The sequence below is a fragment of the Trachinotus anak genome, unplaced genomic scaffold (genome assembly GCF_046630095.1).
Source record: "Trachinotus anak isolate AG129_WGS33_773 ecotype Australia unplaced genomic scaffold, CSIRO_AGI_Tana_v1 ptg000024l, whole genome shotgun sequence".
Lineage (NCBI taxonomy): Eukaryota > Metazoa > Chordata > Actinopteri > Carangiformes > Carangidae > Trachinotus > Trachinotus anak.
In genome coordinates, this window is record NW_027273875.1 from 5,139,918 (window position 1) to 5,162,097 (window position 22,180).

At 43.1% G+C, this 22,180-nt stretch overlaps 1 protein-coding gene across 4 annotated transcripts in view; it reads left to right on the plus strand.

Annotated features, from left to right (window-relative positions):
- Positions 1-4,663: 4,663 nt before the first annotated feature.
- Positions 4,664-22,180, plus strand: part of cadm2a (cell adhesion molecule 2a) — a 193,751-nt gene continuing 176,234 nt past the window's right edge. For 3 of the 4 annotated variants that reach the window (XM_071460805.1, XM_071460807.1, XM_071460806.1), the window contains exon 1: positions 4,696-5,143. In XM_071460805.1, coding sequence (XP_071316906.1) covers positions 5,083-5,143 — 61 coding nt within the window. In that variant the 5' untranslated portion in view covers positions 4,696-5,082. Of the gene's footprint in view, positions 5,144-22,180 lie in introns of all 4 variants that reach the window. The other variant, XM_071460808.1, reaches the window with a different exon arrangement.

Below are 22,180 nucleotides of genomic sequence, written 5' to 3' on the forward strand. Positions count from 1 at the left end.
TGTGCAGGTTCTTTTTCGAGGCTAAACATGCTAAAAAAAAAAAAGGTGATTGACTCCTTTCACATTGCCAGTAGATGAGTTCGCCTTTCTGTTCAGACAGAGTGAGCAGCTAGCCGACATGCAGACTGGTGAAATGGATCCATCATGTCTCATCCATAGGTTGGTGCTCCTGTTGGTGTCAGAGGCTCTGTCTGATTTGCTTCAGTTGGTAAATGTGTGTCTTTGAAACTTATTTCAGGGCTGTGAGCACAGTCTCAGTGGGCCTGCATGGCAGCTAGCGGCTAGTCAGCATGGTTAGCATCATTAGGATAGCCGTGCCATACTGTGTGTAGCCCAAAGACTGTATAAATAGAAGGTGTAGCTGCTGTGTTTCTGGTTTTAACAGCACCATGCTGGTCAGGTGACAGGTCTGCTAATAGTGTTTGTATCACAGCATGGTGACAAAGAGGTGAAAACCAGCGAGTCCACCAGTGTCACATGTTTACATCACTGCCTATCGGAGCTGAAGCTGATAAATTCTCATGAATACTGCAAAGTCTGGAGAGTATTATGAGTATGACTTTGTGTGTGTTAGTATAGAGTAGCAGTCTTTGTGTGATGTTGTGTATAGTATAGCCTATGTGTGTATATGAAGGTATAAAGTAGCACTGTGTGTGGGAGAGTATAGTGGTGTACTTCATGGACGATTATGACTGTGTGTGAATGAGTAAGACTTATGACCTTAAAACAGTGTGTCAGACTGGTTACTGTTGTTGGTTTCAACCACAACAGCCACAGATTTCTGTCTCGTATCAGTCAGAGAGGTGCACAAACTGAGTTAATACCAAAGACAACACTCTGAGCGAAAGGTAAAGTTTTCACAATCCTGGTTAATGGACAAAAAGACACAACCCACCATTATGGTCTTTTAAAGCCTGCGGCCAAGTAGCACACAGCCTTGGAGCCACCAGCAGTAAATGTTCTGTTCCTGACTATGCCCGGATATGAACTTGACCTTAGTTACCAAGCAACACAATCAAGCACATTCTTTATTTCTTGTCTCAGTGCATGTTATCAAGTACAAATCAAACAGTGATACTAGGAAAAATATATACAAGTACAAACATATTTTTTTTACATATCCAAGTGTGAGAAGGTTTATTATCTAGACAGCGCATCCACACTCTTTTACACCTCTGAATGGACGTGGAATGCTGCCGTGCTCATTAACAAAAGGGCATTCAGAGTTTGGTCTAGGAACACTTTCCGAGTGAGTGGTACTGAAACAATTGGTGTGCCACTCTAATCTCAACACTGCTGCTGAGATTTGGATGTGGTCGTACTTGGCGGACAGTCTCCCCCTTTGGTGTGGCAGCCTGCAATGGCTCCGGTCTCCGTGGCACTGCATGGTTGCCAAAATCTGAGGGAAAGGTCATTTATACTGCAGACACGGTGGTAGAAAAACACTCAGGTGTCTGCAAGAGAAGCCGCTTGTCTCATACCAAAGTTATACATCCATTCTGCATAGTAGCTACTGGGCTGTGAAGCCTTTTTCAGTTACTGGTGCGTTGTATTAGCTACTACATATCATTTCTTTCCTCACAGCTCTGTCTCCGTCAGCACTACTCAATGTTTAATTTTCCAGTTTTGACATGTACAGTGACTTCACAGTATGTGTGTTGACAGGCATTCTATGCTGAACTGCACACACTTGGATAAACTTAGCTAAAAGCAATGCTATCACACATAATGTGATGAGCACCAGCGGTACTTACATAGGTGTGATTTGAAAACGGTAAGTCATTTTGTGCTTGTAAGCTGTTCCAGATCACTGTTAACTCATCTACCAGGTGATGCTCTTTGCTTGAAGCGGAGAGTCAAAGGCAGGCAGCAGGAAAATGAAAAATGGATGGCAGGAGAGTGATGCAGAAAAGAGAGCAATCCAAACCCCCCCCCCCAAAAAAAAAAAAAACCCTGGCAACAACACCCACACACTTCCAGATATCGTGCCACAAATTTCTAAACTGTATGTTATTAACAGATGTCATGAGTCCAAGAAAAGTGTGAAGGAGACATAATGTGTAATTTTCAAAACAGGTTTTTCTTACCAGTCTTATCACTATCACTCGCATCTCGTACCACATCCTTCAGTTTACTGTGGTGGTGTCATTGTTTGCTGTGATTAAAATGTAAATCTGATTTCATCATTAATCTTTACATTTTGGGAAATAAAACATAAATCTCCTTTTGTGGTACAAATTTTAAATAATATATTTTAAAAAACAAAAAAAAAACAGGCATGCATGATCCGTTCTTTATTCTTTTTCTTTTCAAATTTAGTTATTATCAATTTCTTCACATTTGTTATTGTGAATGGCTTTGTACAGAATTGACAAAGTAGGTCATTCAGTTTAACACACACACACACACACACACACACACACACACACACACAGAAACATGGATGAAGGAAAGTTTCAAAGGAAAGGGTGAGGTGATTTTTGTTATGCCCCTCCTTGTTCCATCCAAGCCAAAGTGCTCGGCCCTCAGCTTGGCAACATGTGTCAGCCTACATTAGATGGACCAGTGAACAATGGTTTCAGCCAGGAGCAGGTGGTGGTTACTTGAAACTCTGAGAGGAGGGTGTGCATTAGTGGCAGTATGTGTATGTGTGTGTGTGAGGGGGGGTGAGAGAGAGAGAAAGAGAGAGAGAGAGAGGGAGAGAGACTGGTCTATCTGCCATCTGGAGCACCCGGACAATCCCAGGTGAGGCGGAAACTTGAATGTGCCGTTTTTATTCCGTCCACTGACTGGCCTCTCTCCTGGATCCGAGTGCTTTTTAGAGAGGACCCTGTGGTTTCTTGCTATGCCTCTAGTGATGGCACACACCAATTTTGAGAGTGTGAAATGAGCCATTACAAGGTGTGCAGCACCCCCTCTTAAAGTGGATTGACCCTAAATGAGATCAGCAGGCCAAGTGAAGTCCAGTCAAGTTTATTTATAGAACATTGTCCACAAACAGATTAAAATCTTTTACGGAAAACAAAGGACACTATAATGTGTCCTTTGTGTGTGTGTGTGTGTGTTTATATGAGAGGGCAGCAGAGGTGTTGCAGCTGAGAATTAATACAGATTATTAGTAATTCTGAATAAACTAAACAGATTATAAATCAGAATTTTTCAAATCAGCACAAATATAACAGTCCTTAAATTACCTGAAATAGTAAACAGGAAATGATGGTATGACAAACAAACAGTGTTTGCAGTGTAGGTTTTCTGTTTCTTGTGTGGTGAGGACACGCCCTGCTAAGTAGCTTTAGTTGTGTGATTGAAATGAAGATGGGTTGCTATTCTTTTTGATTGTGTACAAAGGCCATAAAGCCAAATGGTCATATGCACAGTGTTGTTTGTTATGTCAGATATTTTCCTTTGTTCACGTAGCACAACAAAGCAGTTTGTAGCTCCCACTCTGTGCTCTCACAACCACAGTTCCTCAAATTACAGGAACAGGAACACATCCTAAAAGGTTTTCTTAATTCACATTTGTTGCTACGGACACTGTTGTTGACAAGCGTTGACAAAGCACAGTCATCAAATTCTTTTCCGAAGCTCACCCGGGGTTTCAGTTTCTAAACATACGGACACAATAAACTTCTGAATAACTGAGGAAAACATCATGTACAGCCGTGGACTGCACACCTCTCTGCCAACACTGCTGCCTCATCGACCCCTTCTACCGTGCTACCTGCTCCTTCTCCCTCTATTTCACTCTTAACAGCAAAAGGACTGTAGACCACTACCAAGCCCTGGCCCCTACACCCACACGTCACCTTGTCCCATCACATCCCACCTCACCTCTCCACCCCTCTGATTGTCCTCTGCAAGACAATCTTCGAAGCTTATAGGCAGCTGTCAGCCTTAATACTTAACAGCCCTCTAACTGGAATCGCTTCTATGAACAGGGCAGCAAGCAATGAAACATATAACTTACCCAGTTCATGTGGAAGGACAGCCCACGCCCAGGAGCATGTCTGCCTGCCCTTTCTCTGATTTGAATTCTGAGCCCATTCCACGTGTAGGCCTACACTGCAAAAAATGACTTGCAGGTTGCGCCCTGACGGGGCCAACAGTATTTAAACCCTATTCGAATCAAAGGAGCATCCCAGAAGGGAAACATTTCACACCGTGTTCCATACACAGAAATGAAGCATCACGCTGAAAAGGCTGAAGCATTCTGCAAGTTTGGCAGCGGCTGACTCAGAGAAGTGACAACAGGCGTCCACAAGGTGCATCCTCTCGCTGCTGCAGAGATTTCCATCTGCAGGAATATTCAAATTCTGTCTTTCATCGTGAATTACGCTGATTTGTTTTGCTTTGAGTCTTTGGGAGAGGTATTTGTACGGTCCTTTCAGCTTCCCACCTCTCCACAGGTTTTGTCACTGTGGATATAGCCTATATCTTCCCCAAAACAGTTCACTTCAGGAGTTTCCCAGACAAGCTTCACTGATGTTTTAATACTCGGAAAATCTCAAAACGACTTGAAACATTTTTTGCAGTGTGTCTCCTACGGTGACCCCCACCTCCCCTCCCCTTTCTCCCCCACCACTTCGCGTTGCCTCGGGTCTTCGTGATTGGTTCACCTTTCATGTCCATCAAAACTGTGTGGGCGGGACTCAAACAATCCACTCGTGTTCCCTGTACTGTGAACTGTGCGCCACAGCAGACAGTAGTTCAGCAGCGGCGGTATCCACTCTGTCAGCAGCGGACGGCTGTTCTCAGTCTTGCGAGGCTGACTGCTGGTGCTCACACTCCCGTATAAGCTGACCCTGTGGCTCACGGCTGGCTCGTCTCTGAGAATATCCAGACCAGTGTTTTTGAGGAGCGAGAGCATTTCCGTTTTCAAAAGCATCACTGTCTGCGGGGTCGTGAAGTCGGTTTGCGTTAAAACCCCCTTCTTCCCAAGGGACGCACGACAGACGCGCTCCCCAAGTCCACCTGGATAGCTGACAAAGCCGTCCGGTCCGGTCCGAGGCTCAGTGGGGAGAGACGGCGAGGAGGAGAGGTTAGCGCGGAACGCAAGAGCAGAGCAACGGAGGAGACAGGATGAATCTCAAGAGTCATTTGATTTTCACCCTCTACACTGTTTATGGGATTCTTCTGAAAGGTGAGCCGTGGGACGGGTGGTGCGTACGTCTATCTGTGTGTGTGTGCGTGCGTGTGTGTGTGTGTGTGTGCGCGCGCGCGCGCGTGTGTGTGTGCGCGCGCGCGCGTGTGTGTGTGTGTGTGTTGCAGGCCAGCAGCAGGGCAGGACGATCAAGGGGCAGAACGCGCGGTCACATGCGGGTCCCGGCAGAAAGATGCAGATCTCTCTCTCTCTCTCTCTCTCTCTCTCTCTCTCACACACTCTCTCTCTCTCTCTCTCTCTCTCTCTCTCTCACACACACACACACAGAGGTGTCTCATCCACATGTACATGCGTGTCTGTGCCTGCGCAAGTGTGGACGTGCGCTGAATGTGCGTGCGTTTGTCCGCAAACGTGCGTGATGTGAGACAGCTCCGGAGCAGAGGGGAGCTCGTCCTGTAACACCGGGGACCACTCGGATGTTAGTGTTGAGGAATGAGGGGAATCCTGGTTTCATAATGGCAGCTTTGCTCAGGACACGACCTCAGCGCGACTGTGAAGCCTCACGGCGCGGTGCGTCTCCTGCGTCTGTGCTCTCATGTTCTGTGGCAATGAACAAAAAAAAAAAAAAGAGTCCGCTAGGGAGACACACCTCACCGTGAAATAACCAGCCCCGCGGTTGTTTCTGACTTGCAGCACTTGGATGAGTCATAGAGACACCGGACGCGTTTTACGCACCGAACTGTTTGGTGCTGCTGATTCCGGCAACTTCAGAAGCCCATAGTCACGCAGAGCTTCAGACTCGGGTATATTTTCTCATTTCCGTTTGACTCCTGCTTCTCCCCTACAGGTGTGGGGTCTGTTGTTAGCGCGCACAGTCAGCTCCGGTGTGTTGATGTTTTTTTTTTTGTTTTTTTTTTTTAACGAAGGAACAGGTGCACAGGCCTGATGGGAATGACAGGTTTCTCCTCTCCCAGAAGTTTTGTTTTCCCGGCATGATATCTGATACCATTAAGGTCGGTCCTTCTCTAAGGTTGAAACCTCACACTGCCGATGTTTACGACGCAGTTACCAGTGGTTTCTATGCTAACCGCCCAGTTTACAAGATGGAAAATCGGTGTGGCCACGATTGATCTCAACTACATGTGAACATTATTCTGATCTTCAGACTCTTTGCCATAATTATTCGACAAACAGCTGGCTGTGGTGTTCAGATGTCACAGGGCCAGGCTGTAAACACAGGAGTAAGGTGACTTTGGGGGTCAAGGTCACAGTGAGATGCGCTGCCTTCTTTGTAAGATGGTTGTGTGTTTCATGGGCGTACATTTGAGTGGAGCTACAATAGACAGGTAACTGTGAAATAAGAAAATGAAATGGAAAAAAAGCTTTTGCACCTTTTACAGTTTCTTTTAAGCTTACCTACCCGAAGCGCCTTAAATAGATACATATCAAAGCAACAGCAGAGGACGGGCTGTTGGTCAATGTGGAACAGACTTGTGAATCCTGTGGCTGCAATCCTTTGTTGGAAAAGGATTTATCATTCCTCAAATTGGAATTTGGTTTTCATCAAAAAAAAAAAAAAACAAACTCTTGAGTTCGTATCAGGCTCCTGTTTTTGAGGACGCATACCAGCACTTCATACAGAAGCTACTTCAGCACTGTTTCTGGCTGCGTGGAATATTTTTAGTTTCAGACTAGTTACACTTCGGAAAAAATCTGACACAGAAATTGCACAAGTACAACCCAGCCATATTTCACTGTGGTAATGTCTCAATATGCTTAAACACACTGTAGACATCTTGGACACATCCGAGGAAATATAACAGCATTTTATTTATTTATTTATTTATTTATGTTTTTCACCGGTTTATGTGAGGAGTTAAAGAGGGAACACTTCTTCGTGAGTTTCTGGACTGGTACGTTCACACTGTTTATGACAGTGGCAGGAGGGTGATGGATTTACTCCGAAACAACTGTCAGTCAAACAGCAGGGCCACGTATGCCACACTGAGCTGCAGTGATGTGATATAAAGTCCACTTCGTCTTCCTCAGATCACATTAAGGGGTATTTAAGGCACTGGAAAGGATAACACTTTTTTTTTTTTTTGACATGAAAGACAAAATTAGCATCATCTTGACTTTAACTGCTGTTTCCCACACGAGTAAATGAGAAATCCCAAATGAGACATCATTTGTGCTTGATTCCCTTGATCATTTGTTGTTGTCTCTTTGATGTGTATGTGTGTGTGTGTGCGTGTGAGAGAGAGAGAGAGAGAGAGAGCGAGAGAGGGAAAGCAGTCCATCCTTAATAACCAGACACGATTAAGGCCATTCTTGACTTAATGAATTGGTATGCAGTGAGGTGTCTTAGGGTATCTGGTGTATCTGACATCTCGCACTGCAGCGTCTATTGACGTCTCAGAACTTCTCCTTTCTTTCCCCCCTTTATTCTCCTAAGGGCGGCACAGTCATTATGAGTGTGTGTGTGCGCACATTTGTATTTTCATAATAGTCCTGCAAATGTTTGACCTCTTTTGTATAGCTTATGAAGAGGCCCTAAGCAAAGACATATGCATGCTGGTAACAGCCCCGGTGCATGTCACATTTCAAGTGTGGCTCCTCACCCCGCACACACACGCACATACATCAATCTCTCTCTCTCTCTTTCTCTCTCTCTCTCTTCCACTCTCTCCCTCGCCCTGAAGAGGATAATGCTAGGCTGCCTGATTTGAACAGTCATCTCCTGGTGCAAGAGCTATTATTGTATAGGTTCCACACAGCAGGCAGGTCAGCCTCCACCTGAATGAAGTCTGTCTCGCTGAAGCCATATCCACACGCTCTGTAAATGACAGCTGTTTCAGCCCCTTTGGCCCCGTGCCAGCTGGACTCAGAGATCCAGACCCACATCTCTGCTGCTCAACCAGACCTGCGCAATAGTGTGAATGTGAAGTGTTGTGATGGAGGTTGTTGTTTACCAACAGGCCGAGTTGTTAACATATTATCCGCTGTGTCTCATGTGCCCATGCCGGAGCCAGAGAAAACAGCCTGTTATGCAAATGTGCCTCTTACGTAAGAGCTTGTAGCTGCGCGGCATGCGGCGAGGGGCGATGGAGGCAGAGAGCGACAGAGAAAGAGGGAGATGTTCTAGAATAGAGGAGTTGATGTAAGAGTAATGTGGGAGGAGATGTGTGGAGGAGGAATGTGCAGTCTTCTCAACTGAAGTGTGTGATATGTGCAGTGGTTGTTGTTTGCTGTTTGGATGTCTGTTTATCTCTGCCGCTCTGTCTGTTTCCTGTCGCTCTGCCTGCCTGGTAGCCCGTCTGTTTTGAACTCTGATCTTGCTAGCCTAAATACGAACCCCCGCTGAGGGATGTGTTTATCCCTGCAGTGAGTCTAAGCTGCTGGAGGCTGACCCTCCATCCCTCTGTACTTCCGTCCATTCCTCCCTCACTTTATCCTCCCATCCTGGTGTGGAGCTTTGTACCACAGCAGCGTGGGAAAGGCTCTGATAACAAGCGGCCTTGTGTGTGTGTGTGTTTGCAGAGCCACTGATTACACGGGAGAAACAAGATGTTCTCTCTTTCTTGCTCACTTGCACTCTCCCTCCCACTTCTGTGTGTTTGCAATGTCTTCATTTCCATGGCGGTGCTTTGATGGCTGGAACATGTGAGGTGCTCTGTACCTTATACCAGTGCCATGAAGCTTCAATGCTGAGAATCCTCAGTAGAGCAGCTCTGGGTCAATGTGTATCACTCAGACACACACACATACACACACACGGACACACAAGTACACACACCAGGCTCTGCTGCGGATTCATAGCTGCTCTGCCAAGGGATTTCCCGTGATCAAAGCCAGTCTTTTGTTAGTCCAGGTGTTAAAAAAGTTAAAACAGAAAGGAGGAGGAGGCCAGAGGGGAATGTGGTAGGATTTGGAGCTTTCAAGCTCTCATGGCAGAGCAGAAATGTGCCTCTCCAGAAGTGCTCCAGAAACACTAACAGTGATCCTGCCACCTGTTCCGACTCTCTCTCATATCAATAAACCGGTGCATTCAGGGCAGGTTTTGCTTGGGAATGTGCGGCAATAAATAGTGAAATGCAGATGCCCTGATGGTGTGTTTAGGACAAAATGAGGCAGGAAGAGGGAGTAGGCCAGTCATTGTTAAGCTTAATAAACACATAGTCGCAGATGGCAGAGACTCAAAAATGCACCTAGCACCTTAAAGTTTTAAGCTTTGTGTAAATGTCCTCTGAAGTGCTGAGTGCCAACCAATAGCCCAGCTCCCAAACCAGCCTGTGGAAATCTCTTAGGCTTTTATGAGCTTCCAGAATAGGATGTGTCCACAGTGAATGGCACGGCACAGACTGCAATGCCAGCCATTCCCTGCAAAAAACAACCACCAGTATAATAATATTATAGAGAGACCTAGTCTTTCTTTCTCATAACGGCAACTTCAGAAACGTATCACAAACAAAAAACACTGGGAATTTGGCTTTACTATATGCCAACTGCTGAGGTTTCATACAGAAGATAACTTCCAGGTTTCCAGCTTGCTGCATTGTGTGGGCACTGACATCACCTGAGCCATAAAGCAGTCATTCAGCTGAATCAATTCTGTTGTATATTCTGTACAGATCCTGGCAAGTATCTCCTGAAAATAGGATAAATGCTCCAGAGTAATTGGCTGTGTGATGGAAATGACGCACCATCGGGGATGGTTGTGTTAATCACTGCACATTTCAAGCTTACAAATAAAAAAAAAAAAAACACTTATACAATTATGTTGTCAGGCTTTAATTCAAGAACATGTCACATTTCTAAGATAGTAATTTAATTCTAATAAATAGTATGTTATTTTAACCAAAGTGATTATCTAATAGAGTCATATTGATGATGCTGTGAGCTAATGGCTTCCTGGTTACAAATACAGACCACGTCAGCCACATTTCTAATCCCCATTTTTTTTTTTGGAGAATCAGTGCGGAATAAATGTAGATTTTTATTTTGGCATCAAGGCTGTGTTTCATAACTCTTTGGCAAAGTGTAATTTAAAGCCAGCCCAAAGCGAGAGAAGGGAGAGATCAAATGCAGCCTCCCATGGAGAACGGTGAGACTACAAGCCCACAGGTGGATTCAGCTGCAGCAGCAGCAGCAGACAGCGGGTTTGCACCCTAAATAAACCTCGCAGTAGGGGTAAGACGTATGCAAGCTCAGCTAACCTATCAGCTGATGGGGCTTTTCTTCAAAGTTAACACACAGCTTTTTATGTGTACAAGCCAGAGTATGAATTAATGTGCATTTAGTGACGCGATAAGAGGCTGTAAGTTGGCAGTAAAAAATAAAAAGCGCTGCAGGTTGCATAAGGTGTTCATTTTCATGATGAGAGTGAATGATCAGCCTTCTCTGCACTATGAACTACAGCAGTGATTCGACATGATACATCATTCTGCTTAAGAAACGGAGGGGTTTTTAGGATTACCACTTATGTCAATTTTATCAGGTATGTCTTGATTGACAAGCAAACTTTCAGGATGTTTGGTTTCTTTTGTTTGCATTAGACTTTAGCGATTTAGATATAATCCACCCATACAAATGAAACACAAGCACACGCATTGGTGGAAAAAGGCATGTTTATTGGGCGCAAGCGCGTCTGCCTGTGTGTACGCGTGCATGCATATGTGATGTCTGTATTAGCATTGAATTCCAAAGGATTAGCGAGTGGCTAATCTGAAGCTCCAGTCTTTGACAAGCCATGTGTCACTAATCTCAGACACTCCAGAATAAAGAGACACAGACACAATCACCTTTTGGATTAAAACTCTCCACACAGAGGGGGTTGTAATCTTTCACTCAAACCAGGGAGAAATAAAGGAAGGAAAAGAGAGAATAAAGAAGACACAAGACAGTGACATTATTCTTTCCCTCTCTCTCCCTCTCTTTCCCTCTTGCTCTCTCGCACATGTGTGCTTGCAAATAAACCAACAAATGAAGTGGGTTGAGATGCACTTTCATTTGAACTTAACATGCGCTACAGGTTCATGTATCACCCCCCCACCCCTACCCCCACCCCCACCCTCTTAACAACTCTTAGCCTAGATAATGTTCTTTTTATGTTATGTGCCCTTTCATCTGACAGCTTCTTTTCATACAATTCCCTGAGGGCCTGAGTCTGGAGACTTGGTAGTACATGTTACAGTAATCATTTTCTCCAACGGAGATAAAGATATGGACAGCCGTGACTCTGCCTTCTCCCTCAGCTCTCCTGCCTCAACTCTGATATTGTTTGGGGACTCTGTGTCTGGTCTTGACAGAAACGAATTCATCCAAAGCAAAGTAGGCCCGTATTGTGTACAGAGATATTCTTACGCACAGAGCCATATTGTATGTGTACACCAAAAACATACAGACTCAGACGCGCACACGCAAATACATACGCACACTTGGGCACACAGAAACCAGGCAGTGTAAAGCCAGAGCGGTGAGAAAACAACAGACTAACGTTTTCACGGACTGTTTGATCTGATGATATGGACTAAACAGGGGGTGAAGCTTAGAAATTGTGGCATTGTGGTTTTTTTTTTTTTTTTTACTTTTCTGCTGCTTTTTTTATGACCCAGATTCAGAGATAACTTTCCTAGTCCACACACATCGACATGTTTTTCAGTGGAATTAGGGTTGACAGCAAGAGTGGATTCACAGGGAATATGTTGAAAGAGGTTGGAAGTAGGAAAAAATTGAAGAATGGAGAATGGAGAGAAAGATATTATTTGAAAGAAAGCTGCTATTTCCAGGCTTTGGGGTTAACAAACCAGGAACTCCTATCTTCTCTTCTCTTCTCTTCTCTCCTCTCCTCTCTAATATCCTCAGAAAATCTCACAGGTACTCTACCAGTCATTCGTACTTGTTAATTTCTCGTTGCTGTAATGTTTCAAAAATGCTGCTAGGTTCATGTATATGCTTCATCATAATGTCATGGTTCTTTAATGTCATGCAAAACACTGATTTGGTGCTTAATTGTTTAACTTGTACTTAAACGACAACAATATGGAATTACGGCATGATACTAATTGAAAATCAGGATTTACAGCATCCGCAAATACACATCTATGCACTTGTTTTAGCATTATGGTCTCAAAGGAAGCCTAGAAGTAGCTAAAGCTAATTGAAATATAATTCCCCAAAGACACATGTTCATGTTAATTGACTTTCTGTGTGTGCATGTGTTTGTGTGTGTGTGTGTGTGTGTGTGTGTGTGTGTGTTTTGTATTCATATTATCGCCAGAAGTCACTTTCTAGTCCCTTGTCTAATCATCAGCTTGAACGTCCCCCCACATCTTAATTCGGTCTTTGAAAGCTATTAGGCACTCTTTTGCATGAGCGCCATTTCTAAACACATCTAATGCAGTGAAATTATGCAGGTGGAATCCACTGATGTTGTCTGAAAGTCATATTGAGGTGCTCCCTCCACTGTGGCTGCTGCACACTGGAAATCGAAGCAGTTTTTAGATTGGGAGCAAAAGGGAGGATTATGCAATATCTTCAGAAGACTGAGTTTGTGTGTGTGTGCAGGTTTCTGTGTGTGTGTGTGTGTGTGTGTGTGTGTGTGTGTGTGTGTATGAAACTAGAGAGAACACACATTATATTTAAAGGCTGTAATTAGATGATTACTTCTGAGAAATACAGGTATTAAATTTCATCTGACTGAGATGGTTTCACACCATGAAAACATACACCTGCTGACACACACACACACACACACACACACACACATACAGAAAGACAGACTATAACCATCAACATTAAATGAACATTTTCAGAAGGTGCATGATACAGTAAAACGTTTGACCTGAACATCAGATCTGACTTTCAGAGGAGCCTCCTTGTTTGAGTAAATGCAGGCGTTCACTAATGACACTGGCCTCACCATTTTATTCCTTCAAATGCCTCTGTTCCTCTCTTTGTGGCTCTGCTGTCATACTGTATGTGTCATACCTTCAATTAGGCTCAGTGTCATGTCACATCCACTATGGATCCTGATTCCAAAATCCTATATTGGTCCTAAGTTTGGAGTCTGGCCGCTGTCTGTGCAGAGATCGCTCCAGGCCTGTTGTAGAGGGGAGGGAAGATGGAGTCAAGTGAGACAATTTATAACAGTTAAAAACCAAATGAACTGAGACCCTTGGCTTGGGTGAGCGAGCGGCAGCATACATAATGCGCCTTAGGGATTTCTTCTCCACACACACACACACACACACACACACACACACACACACACACACACACACACATACACACACTGTGCACAGCACAATGTGTCCAAGCTAGCAAACACATAGCACAGAGAAACACACAGCCCCCTCCGCCATCTGTCTCAGTTTGCCACATTGCAAATCCATTCTATGCCACACAACATTACCCCCCCCCCACCCACATCCTCAGCGACACACACCCCTAAGCTTACTTCCACTATCCTACTCAGTGGAACGGTAACAATTTGCTACTGCATACACATCTTTGTTAAAGATGCTGTGGCATGTTTCCAGCTGGATTTTAATACATATTTTCATGCTCCATTTGAATTTTTTTGTAAGTTGGTGTTTAGCATTGACGCTTAGAGATTTTACAAGCCCGTTTGCTTGTTCCTGCTGCTTAATGTGGGAATTTGTGTGATAAGATTCTTTTCACCTGGTCCCCGTTGAATTGACGCTGGACTTTAATAATCCCGCCTCTTCCAGAATTATTAATTTTTGCATTTTGGCAGAAAGATTTAACACTTGCACTTGCACACTGCATGTATCTTGCGAGGGTTTGGCTAAGTAGTTTTATAGCTGTCTCATCTGCAGTCCTAATCAAAAAGCTTCCCCAGTCCTGAACCTCCTGCTGAGGAAACAAAGAAGTTATTATGTTTTTAAATGGTCTCCAATTATGGGTAATTTCACCGTCTATCTTAAAGCTATTTGCTTTTCTGTCACTTTGCTCTGGTTGGGTAGAGCAAGCATTGTGCTTTGCAAAAACAAGTAGACAAGTTAGACATACAGCAGATGCATTCTTCTGGAAAGCAGAATGGTCTGCCTTTCTTTGCACATCCACTCTGTCTGTCTTCATCTCTTATCATTACAAATGGGAAACACGGTTAACTCAATTCCTCCTTTATCTTCCTCATTAGTGTTTGTCTCGCAGTGCACTCAATTACTCAGTCCATCACTCTCCTATACCCACAAGTCAAAAGCTTCCACCGGCTCAAAATTCTCATAGTTTGACTCCAGTAAGACTCATTAGTGAGGAGTAAGTGAGGCCGAAATTGCGCATCTGCGTGCTTAACATAAACATTTTCAATCCACGATGTGGGGTATCGCAGCACCTCTTCTGTGCTTTTTTTGAATAGTGTAGCCGAGTCATTTGGCAGCCTAATGCTTCAGTTTGATGCTTGCATAACTTTTACACCACTAGTGTGTACAAGTAAGGCACTAGCCTTACTACTGTGACATTTTCGATTTTTAAATGCTAATCTGCGGCCCACCTGGGAGGTGAAATCAGCACAGCTGGATTAGTTTTGATGGATTGGATTTCAGTTGTAACCTTGGCTGTACGTTCAGGCTTTTGGCAGCAGTCATTTATTTTTGGATTGTATGACATTTCATTAATAACAGCAGGGAATTTGTCAACATTATTGTTTTAGAAAATTGTTATTGCTCCTGGTAGTATTCTTGTAACAGCTCACATCATCTGGCCATTTCATAAGAGGAGTAAAAGAGTGTCTTTGCAAAAGAACAAAAACGAAAAAAAAAAAGAAACTGACAGAAAAGAAACGGAGAATGCAAAGGTCAAAAAATTACACTCATGAATCATAAGCAAGGGGCTTTGGAGGTTTCTCTCACCCTTCACTTCCTTATCTCCCTTTGCAAATTCTTACTATGGCTACAACCCCACACTAGGTTGCCAGCATGCAAATGCTGCTGTATGTGTTTCCAGTTCAAATGGACCAGCTAATGCTAATCTGTGCTAATCCTCTGAGAAGCACCCTGAGAGCAACATTATCATGCTACTCTGTAGTTGAGATGGAGAGTGGAGGAGAGTGGGCAAGAAAATGGTGAATGGAGACACTGGCATAGCAAATATTAAATCGTTACAGCTGACACATGCAAATCCTCACACAAGTGATCACCGTCCAATACCCGTCTCTCCACACTCACACACCCACAGACACACACTTGCACAGCTGCAGACATTTTTCCTGAAGATACAGACCCAAAATCTGCAGGCACGACAGTAATAATGAGACAGTCTTAACCACAGCTGCACTGAGCTGGTAAATGGTAGCCTACTCTCCAGGACTAAGCGCTGACCCTAAGCCCTTGTCGTAATGCGCTTGTCACCCTAATCCTGACCTTATTAAAAGTGAGCCTCTAACCGAAAAGGAGCCATATCCTTACATTGTAGCGGTTCCTCAATAAAGCCGGTCCTAGCCCCGCCTCTTTGATGAGAGATGACCTTCACCCCTTCGTAATCCTGGAGCCACCTTTCACCCCCATAGGCATATGATGGCAGAGCCTGGGTCGCTTCGGAGTTACGTTTGGATTTCCTCTGAAAATGATGCCATTTGTTTAGAAAGAACCAGATTCCAGAAATGGTAAGCAAATGGCAATATGAGATTTTCTGTCCGATATGGATCATTTCTCCGCTCATCTATCACAGTGAAATGTGATTCCCTGCATTACAGAGAATATTGGTCCCTATCATATTGCACATGGCAGCAAGAAATAATTTGCATGTAATATGAAATAATAAGAAATTTTCTGTCAGCAGTGAACATACACTATTTGAACCACATGCTCATATCCTCATGGCAAATATACGGTACAGTGATGACAATGTTTCTCTTATCTGAGATCTGAAATGGAAAGTTTTGATAGGCCTATATTTTCCTGACATCAAGGCCTGTGCTAGCCTTGAGGTCTGCACATGTCCCACATAATACAGCTCTACTTGTAAGTAAAAATGAAACTGATCAATAAAAAGATAATCATGAAATCAATTAATTACAGTCTTACCATGTTGTCTCATGGACACACACGGGCCTCTGTCATGCTGTTGGACTTGGTGGAAAATGCTGATTCCAGGGATTATGATTCCTCACATGTTTGGGTTCATTGTGTCTACAGAGAGATATTGCTACATATATTGGTCTTTCCTTGCCATAGATGTGACATTTAAATCAGAGATGTGATGCACAGTAAGATGCCGGTTCAAACAGATATATATATATATATATATATATATATATATATATAAATCTGTCATCTTTTCATGAAGAGAGAAGAACAGAGACTACTCCTGAATGTACATGTGAAGCAAGTAAGTAGACATTTATTTGCTAATTTGTATCAAATTAGGCCTTTTTAAAGTGTGACGCTCAACCAAACAGAAACACTGCTTGAACTGCTTGCAGTGCTTTCATCCCTGTCCAACTTGATTAGCAAAATTAAAAGCATAATCCCGAAAGTCTCGCCAGTTCTCCTGATATCCAGTGGATACTTGTCATTCGAAGGAGACCACTATTGATAGAGGAGATAACAGGGAGGAGAACGGTAGGAGGGAGAAACGCACAAGCAGTCAAAGACAGCAGAAAATGCACCAGGGGAAGTTGATGGGTTGTTTTTGAGATGTTATGTGAGTATATGTTGTGCCTGTGGTTTGGCTGCGATCCTGAGTGACATGCTACCGGCCACTGCTGTGCCAGTGTTCTCTTAAAGCCTCACTGTGATCAGATGAGATGAGACAGGGATGAGGGTAACAGCAAAACACTGTGTGTGTGCGCGTGTGTGCGTGTGTGTGTGTGTGTGTGTGTCATAAATGGGTTGAGGGTGAGGGGGGGGTTGAGAGAATTAGAGGGAAGTCAGGGTAACAGGATGGATGTGGCAGAATAGAGGAATTCCACATCTGCTCCTCCTGCATCATATACAGACAGAAATTTGGAGCAGAGACGGATTAACCCAGAGAATTTGGGAAAAAAAAGAAAAATAATAATAATAACAATAATAATGAATGAAAGACGGTGCCGCAGAAAAAAGGCCAAAGCCAAAAAAAGAACAGCAACCATGCATGAGATATTCAGGAAATGAGCCTTGACACAGCTTCAATCTTGTGCTCAAACCCACACACACACACACACACACACACACACACACACACACACTATCTCACAAATGCAAACAGCATACACAAGCTGAGTTTGAACCCTTTATTTTGTATGTAGATACGATCACAGAGATAAACAATGAAGAGGTGATGTTTCAGGAGGTCCATTTCATCTTGCTCTTTGAAAAACAGCCCGAATGCAATGAAAAAAATGTCCACATATTTGTTTTTTCCTGTGAACACTTTTTTTCTAGATAATTATGGTCGATGCATAATAGTACACATGCTGTATAGCATGAAAAAGCTTTTGATGCCAACATTTTCCATTTGTTTTTGCAAAACCTGCTGCCCGCCAAACGTTGAGGCGATTTGATTGTCCTCCAGATAGAAAATCCAAATGGCCCAGTCAAACGCACTGTCTCTATCTACATTTCTTCCGTCTGAAAAGGAAGCTGGGTTTTCATTCTTACTTGCGTCTTGCTTTTTTTTTTTTTTTTGCGACATGTTTATGTATCTTTCTCTTTATGTCTCTTCCTCTACACCTTCACTCTCTCTCTGGAAGTATCATTTCTCTCCTACCCCTGACATCTCAGTCTCCAGCGTCACCCGGGGCTTTCATCTTGGCAGGGTGCTTCCTTTATGAGAATACTCCAATGGGCAGACAAGCACCCTTGTCAGACGCTATTCATTGCACTTGCATAGATATGAAAAGTGTTCTAACAAGCACCACTGAGTTTTGTGGTGCCGTGGAAACTGCATACCAGTGGCAATGCAGATCCTGTAACCAAATTAAAGAGGCAGTGACGTTTGGAGACAGTGATGTTGATGTCCTTGTCAGAAGTTAAAGTTCACTGCAGCAGCCCCAAGGTGGTTAGTTAGTATGGTTTTCAGCTGAGAAGATAACTGAACCAGACACTGTATCATATTTTCATCATTTCATTTAGTGGATTAAATTTGGTGAAAAATATCTACTTAATTTTGGCAGCTTCAACGATAACTTCCATTTTGGATTCAGATTCTAAGGCACACACTGTATAATTAATCAGGGGAACAGTGCAGTGACTTTTTTTTTTTTCTCTAAGAACCCAGCACAGATTGTGGTGTGGAAACTCTTTCATAGTCCAGAGCATGAGAGCGGGGCGCAGAAGCCATTCATCCATCAGATGAATGGCTGTTAGATGCGACGCCTGGACAGAAACAACCAGTGGGACTTGATTACGTACGCATGCAAATTAAGAGTCTCCCATAAGGTCTTTTTAGGAGGATTTATGCATTTTCTGATAAATGCATAACTACTGCAGGGGATATAGATTGTTCTTCTGGTTGTTGGGGTTGGAATGACGAGGTGCTGGAAGAGGTGTTGGAAGGAAATATAGACAACACTAACCAGAGGGATGGATGACTGTGTGTGAAAGAAAGAAAATAGTGGATGTAAGAAAACCTTTTGTACGAAGTTAGCGCAAATGGTGGTGCCCAGTCAAACTGATCACTTCCATCTCCCACCTGGTTCTGATTGTGTTGTTGTTACAAATCCTGATAATGTCCCTCATGTTCCTGATCCTAAGTAAGTATTTTTCACATTGACTGCAACCCAAGGAACCTGTGAGGCTTTACACAGCACTTTAAAATCCCTATACATTTATTTATCTGGTTTTAACTTGCAACAGAGGCCTTTATACAGTACTGTCTAATGTACATTGAGCAAATCGGTAATCAATAAGCTTTGAAACCAACATGAAGTGATCATCACTGACTAGCCCTTATTGCACCTCATCCACCAATTTAGGGCAGTCATGTTCACAGCAACTCTTCAAAACATCAAACGGGCATGAGTGAGATAAAAATGGCATTTGACTGGTGTAAAGGTTGTGCCATATCATTATGTTGCTCCACTTCTATTTTGGCTCTCTGCCCTGGTCAAAATATGTGAAAGGAATTTGGGAAACTCTATCCTCTAAAGTAGCTTGATCTCCTGCAGACGGATACAGCGGAGAAACTAAGTGGCTTAAAATGAGGTGATGTCATCATAACAGAGTGTTGTACAGCCACTGTATAATGATATAAGCCACAAGGATACTGTCTCTGAAAATATATAAAGTGCCTGCTTTATAGAGCATGACATATAATTTCCTCTCTTCAGAATGATTCGTACAGTGCTCTGTTTCCTTCAGACTACACCCAGGCTGCACTGATGAAATTCTTACACTACAAAGCTACATTCCTTTTGTTCCATTCTGTGTCCTTTACTCTCTCTTTCTCCCTCTCTCTCTCCATCTGTGGATGAAGTGAGACTTCAGCTTCATATCAGTGCTGTGGCAATTCAGCTGAATAAAGGTTACGTGCAATCCAAATGACAGTTAATGTGCAGCGTCCATGAGAGGGCTCAGATCATTTATGACCTAAGCATGTCTGTGTCTTGTCCTGTATAATATGTAGTGTGTAGCATGTAAATCCCCCTAATGGAGTCAAGGCCATGATCTAAGTTCATCCTCTAATCATAATCTTAGATCACAAGACACATATCTGCTGTCTGTCCCTAGCGTATGTACAGAGATGGGAAAGAAACCTCTCATGGTTTCTGTTCCATAGTTTGCAAAGGGACATTAAATGAAAGAACTTGGCATCTTAGTCTGAATTCAAGGCTATTGTAAACTCTGGTAAAGGATTCCCTAAGTAACTGTGTCTGTTTTTAGCTCGTTGCATTGATAATTGTTTTAACCTTCTTGTTCTTGGCTTAATTAATCCTTCATACATTGTCACCAGTTTTTTTTATTTTTTTTATTGTGTGCTTGATGTTATACTGTACTGTCTGAAACTTGTGACGCTGCTGCCCTGGCCAGGTCTCTCTTGAACAAGACGAGATCAGAGCCTTGTATACGGCTGAAGCGTGTGTGGTCATATGTGTGAAATTGGGGACGTAGTTGAAAACAGCCCATTAAGACTACATGTTAACCAGCAGTCACTAAAATCCTGATTTTATAACCTTGACTTTGTCTGACAAAAATCACCAAACACATAAGTTAAAGACAAAGACTGTTGTGATTTCAGCCATATTTACTTAGAAAATATAATATATGATGTAATGATATAAAACCATTGCTCAGTGAGAAAGTTAGAAATTCATTCATGTTTATGTCAGCTGCCGTGCGAAAGTTGAGAGGCACAGAGAGGTGTGTCTGTGGAGGGAAAGTCCGAGCTCACGCTCATGGGGCAATATTGTTGACTCTAAGGAAAGTAGCTAAGGTTTGTCCAACAAGTTGCTACAATTATTGCTAGGTGCTTAAAAAAAAAGGAATAAAAAAAGTAGATAATCAGTCAGTAAATCTAGACAGCCTCTAAACACACCTCTGATGAGGTAATAGAAACTCTTTGCACCAATACATTTTGAAAGAGCAATGAGGAATGAGCCGACCACTGGTGTAACTTTATCACTCAGTCACGTGGCGTTCAGTCAGGAACAGAGGGCTGGCCTCGCTGGTGCAAGAGGTCACTAACCTTAACGTGATTTACCAGGTTAAATAAAAAAAGACATCAGTGGTGGTAGAAGGATGTGACTTTGGACGCAGCCTGTTTGTAGAATTGATCTTCGTTCGAGGAATGAATGGATTTGACTTTGAGTAGGATTTCCTGGGGAGCTTGTTAAACACAACCTGGAGTTGTATTCCTATCCAAGGGTTGCCTGTTGATGAATGCAGAAGCTGCTGCTGGTGGTGGTCATCTGGATACAGCAGCAAGGTGATTGATGAAGAGCAGGCATAGAGAAATCGAATGGGTTGACTGTGGAAAATCTATGAATGCAGTCTCTGTGATTGAACTTTTTCTCACCTCCACCTGCCCTATAATGAAAAGATGCCCAAAGATAAGGTAATCAAATTGTATGCTGGTGTTATTTAGACGTTTGAATGTAATAGAAAACTTTAAAATAACATCCAGTCCAAACAGTAAACTGTAAAGGTCACATCATGGTTAAAAAGCACATTATACAGGGAAGGACAGTGCACAGGACACAAAATGAACCAGCTCTTAACAGCCATGTTCATTTGAATTTTAACAAGGCTTGGTCACAGGTTCTTAGCAGTGTTTTGTCTTGCTGGTGTTCATTAAATCTGCAGGCTGTGATAGCCAGAACAAAAGTTTGAGGTGAAAAAAAAAAGAGATCTCAGTATTTTCCACTCTCAGTTGTATTAGGGTGAAAACGATGCTTGTATTTCAGTTTAGCAGCACTTAGTGGGCCATTGTGTTCCACTCTGGACTCCATGCCACAGGTGACACAGACAGTTAATGTAACAAGTGTTCATAAAACTTTCATGACAGACAATGAGATACATATTTTAAGCTACTGTCTGTGTGTATTTGTGTTAGTGTGTGTCTGTTTGCCTTTTGCTCTGTCCCCTAGAGGGGAAACATGACTTGTTTACAGTGTCTGTAGTGACAACTAAATGAAATCACGTTTCCCATCAGTCAGTGGGCTAATTGAGGCTAGCTCTTCCATTAGTTGTCTGCTCACATCTTCTTTGTAGGGAGCCAGACTGATCAATGCTCAGCCGGAGCTGGATACTTGGGTGCGCACTCACACACATTTACACACAGATGACAATGTGACTTGGAGGTGCAGTAATTTTTGCATCATTTTCTTTGTTCCATACTGAAAATGAAGCTTTATCCGACCAGAGAGTTTTTATTTCAGCAGAACTTTTTTTTCTCTTTCCTTTATGCACGAATGTTTGCCTTCGATTCCAAGTGGAAAAATGCTTTCACTGCTGCATCGGGCTCAGGCAGAGGAGGTGATACAATCAAGGATAATACTTTCACAGCTCTGAATGTATGTATCAGTGAGAGTGAGAGGGCTGAGCTGCTCTTCTCCCATCTTTTGTGTTATAAGGAGGAATCTGGCTGTTCCCACAGTCTTCGCAAATCTTGCCTTCCCAAATCCTTTTCTCG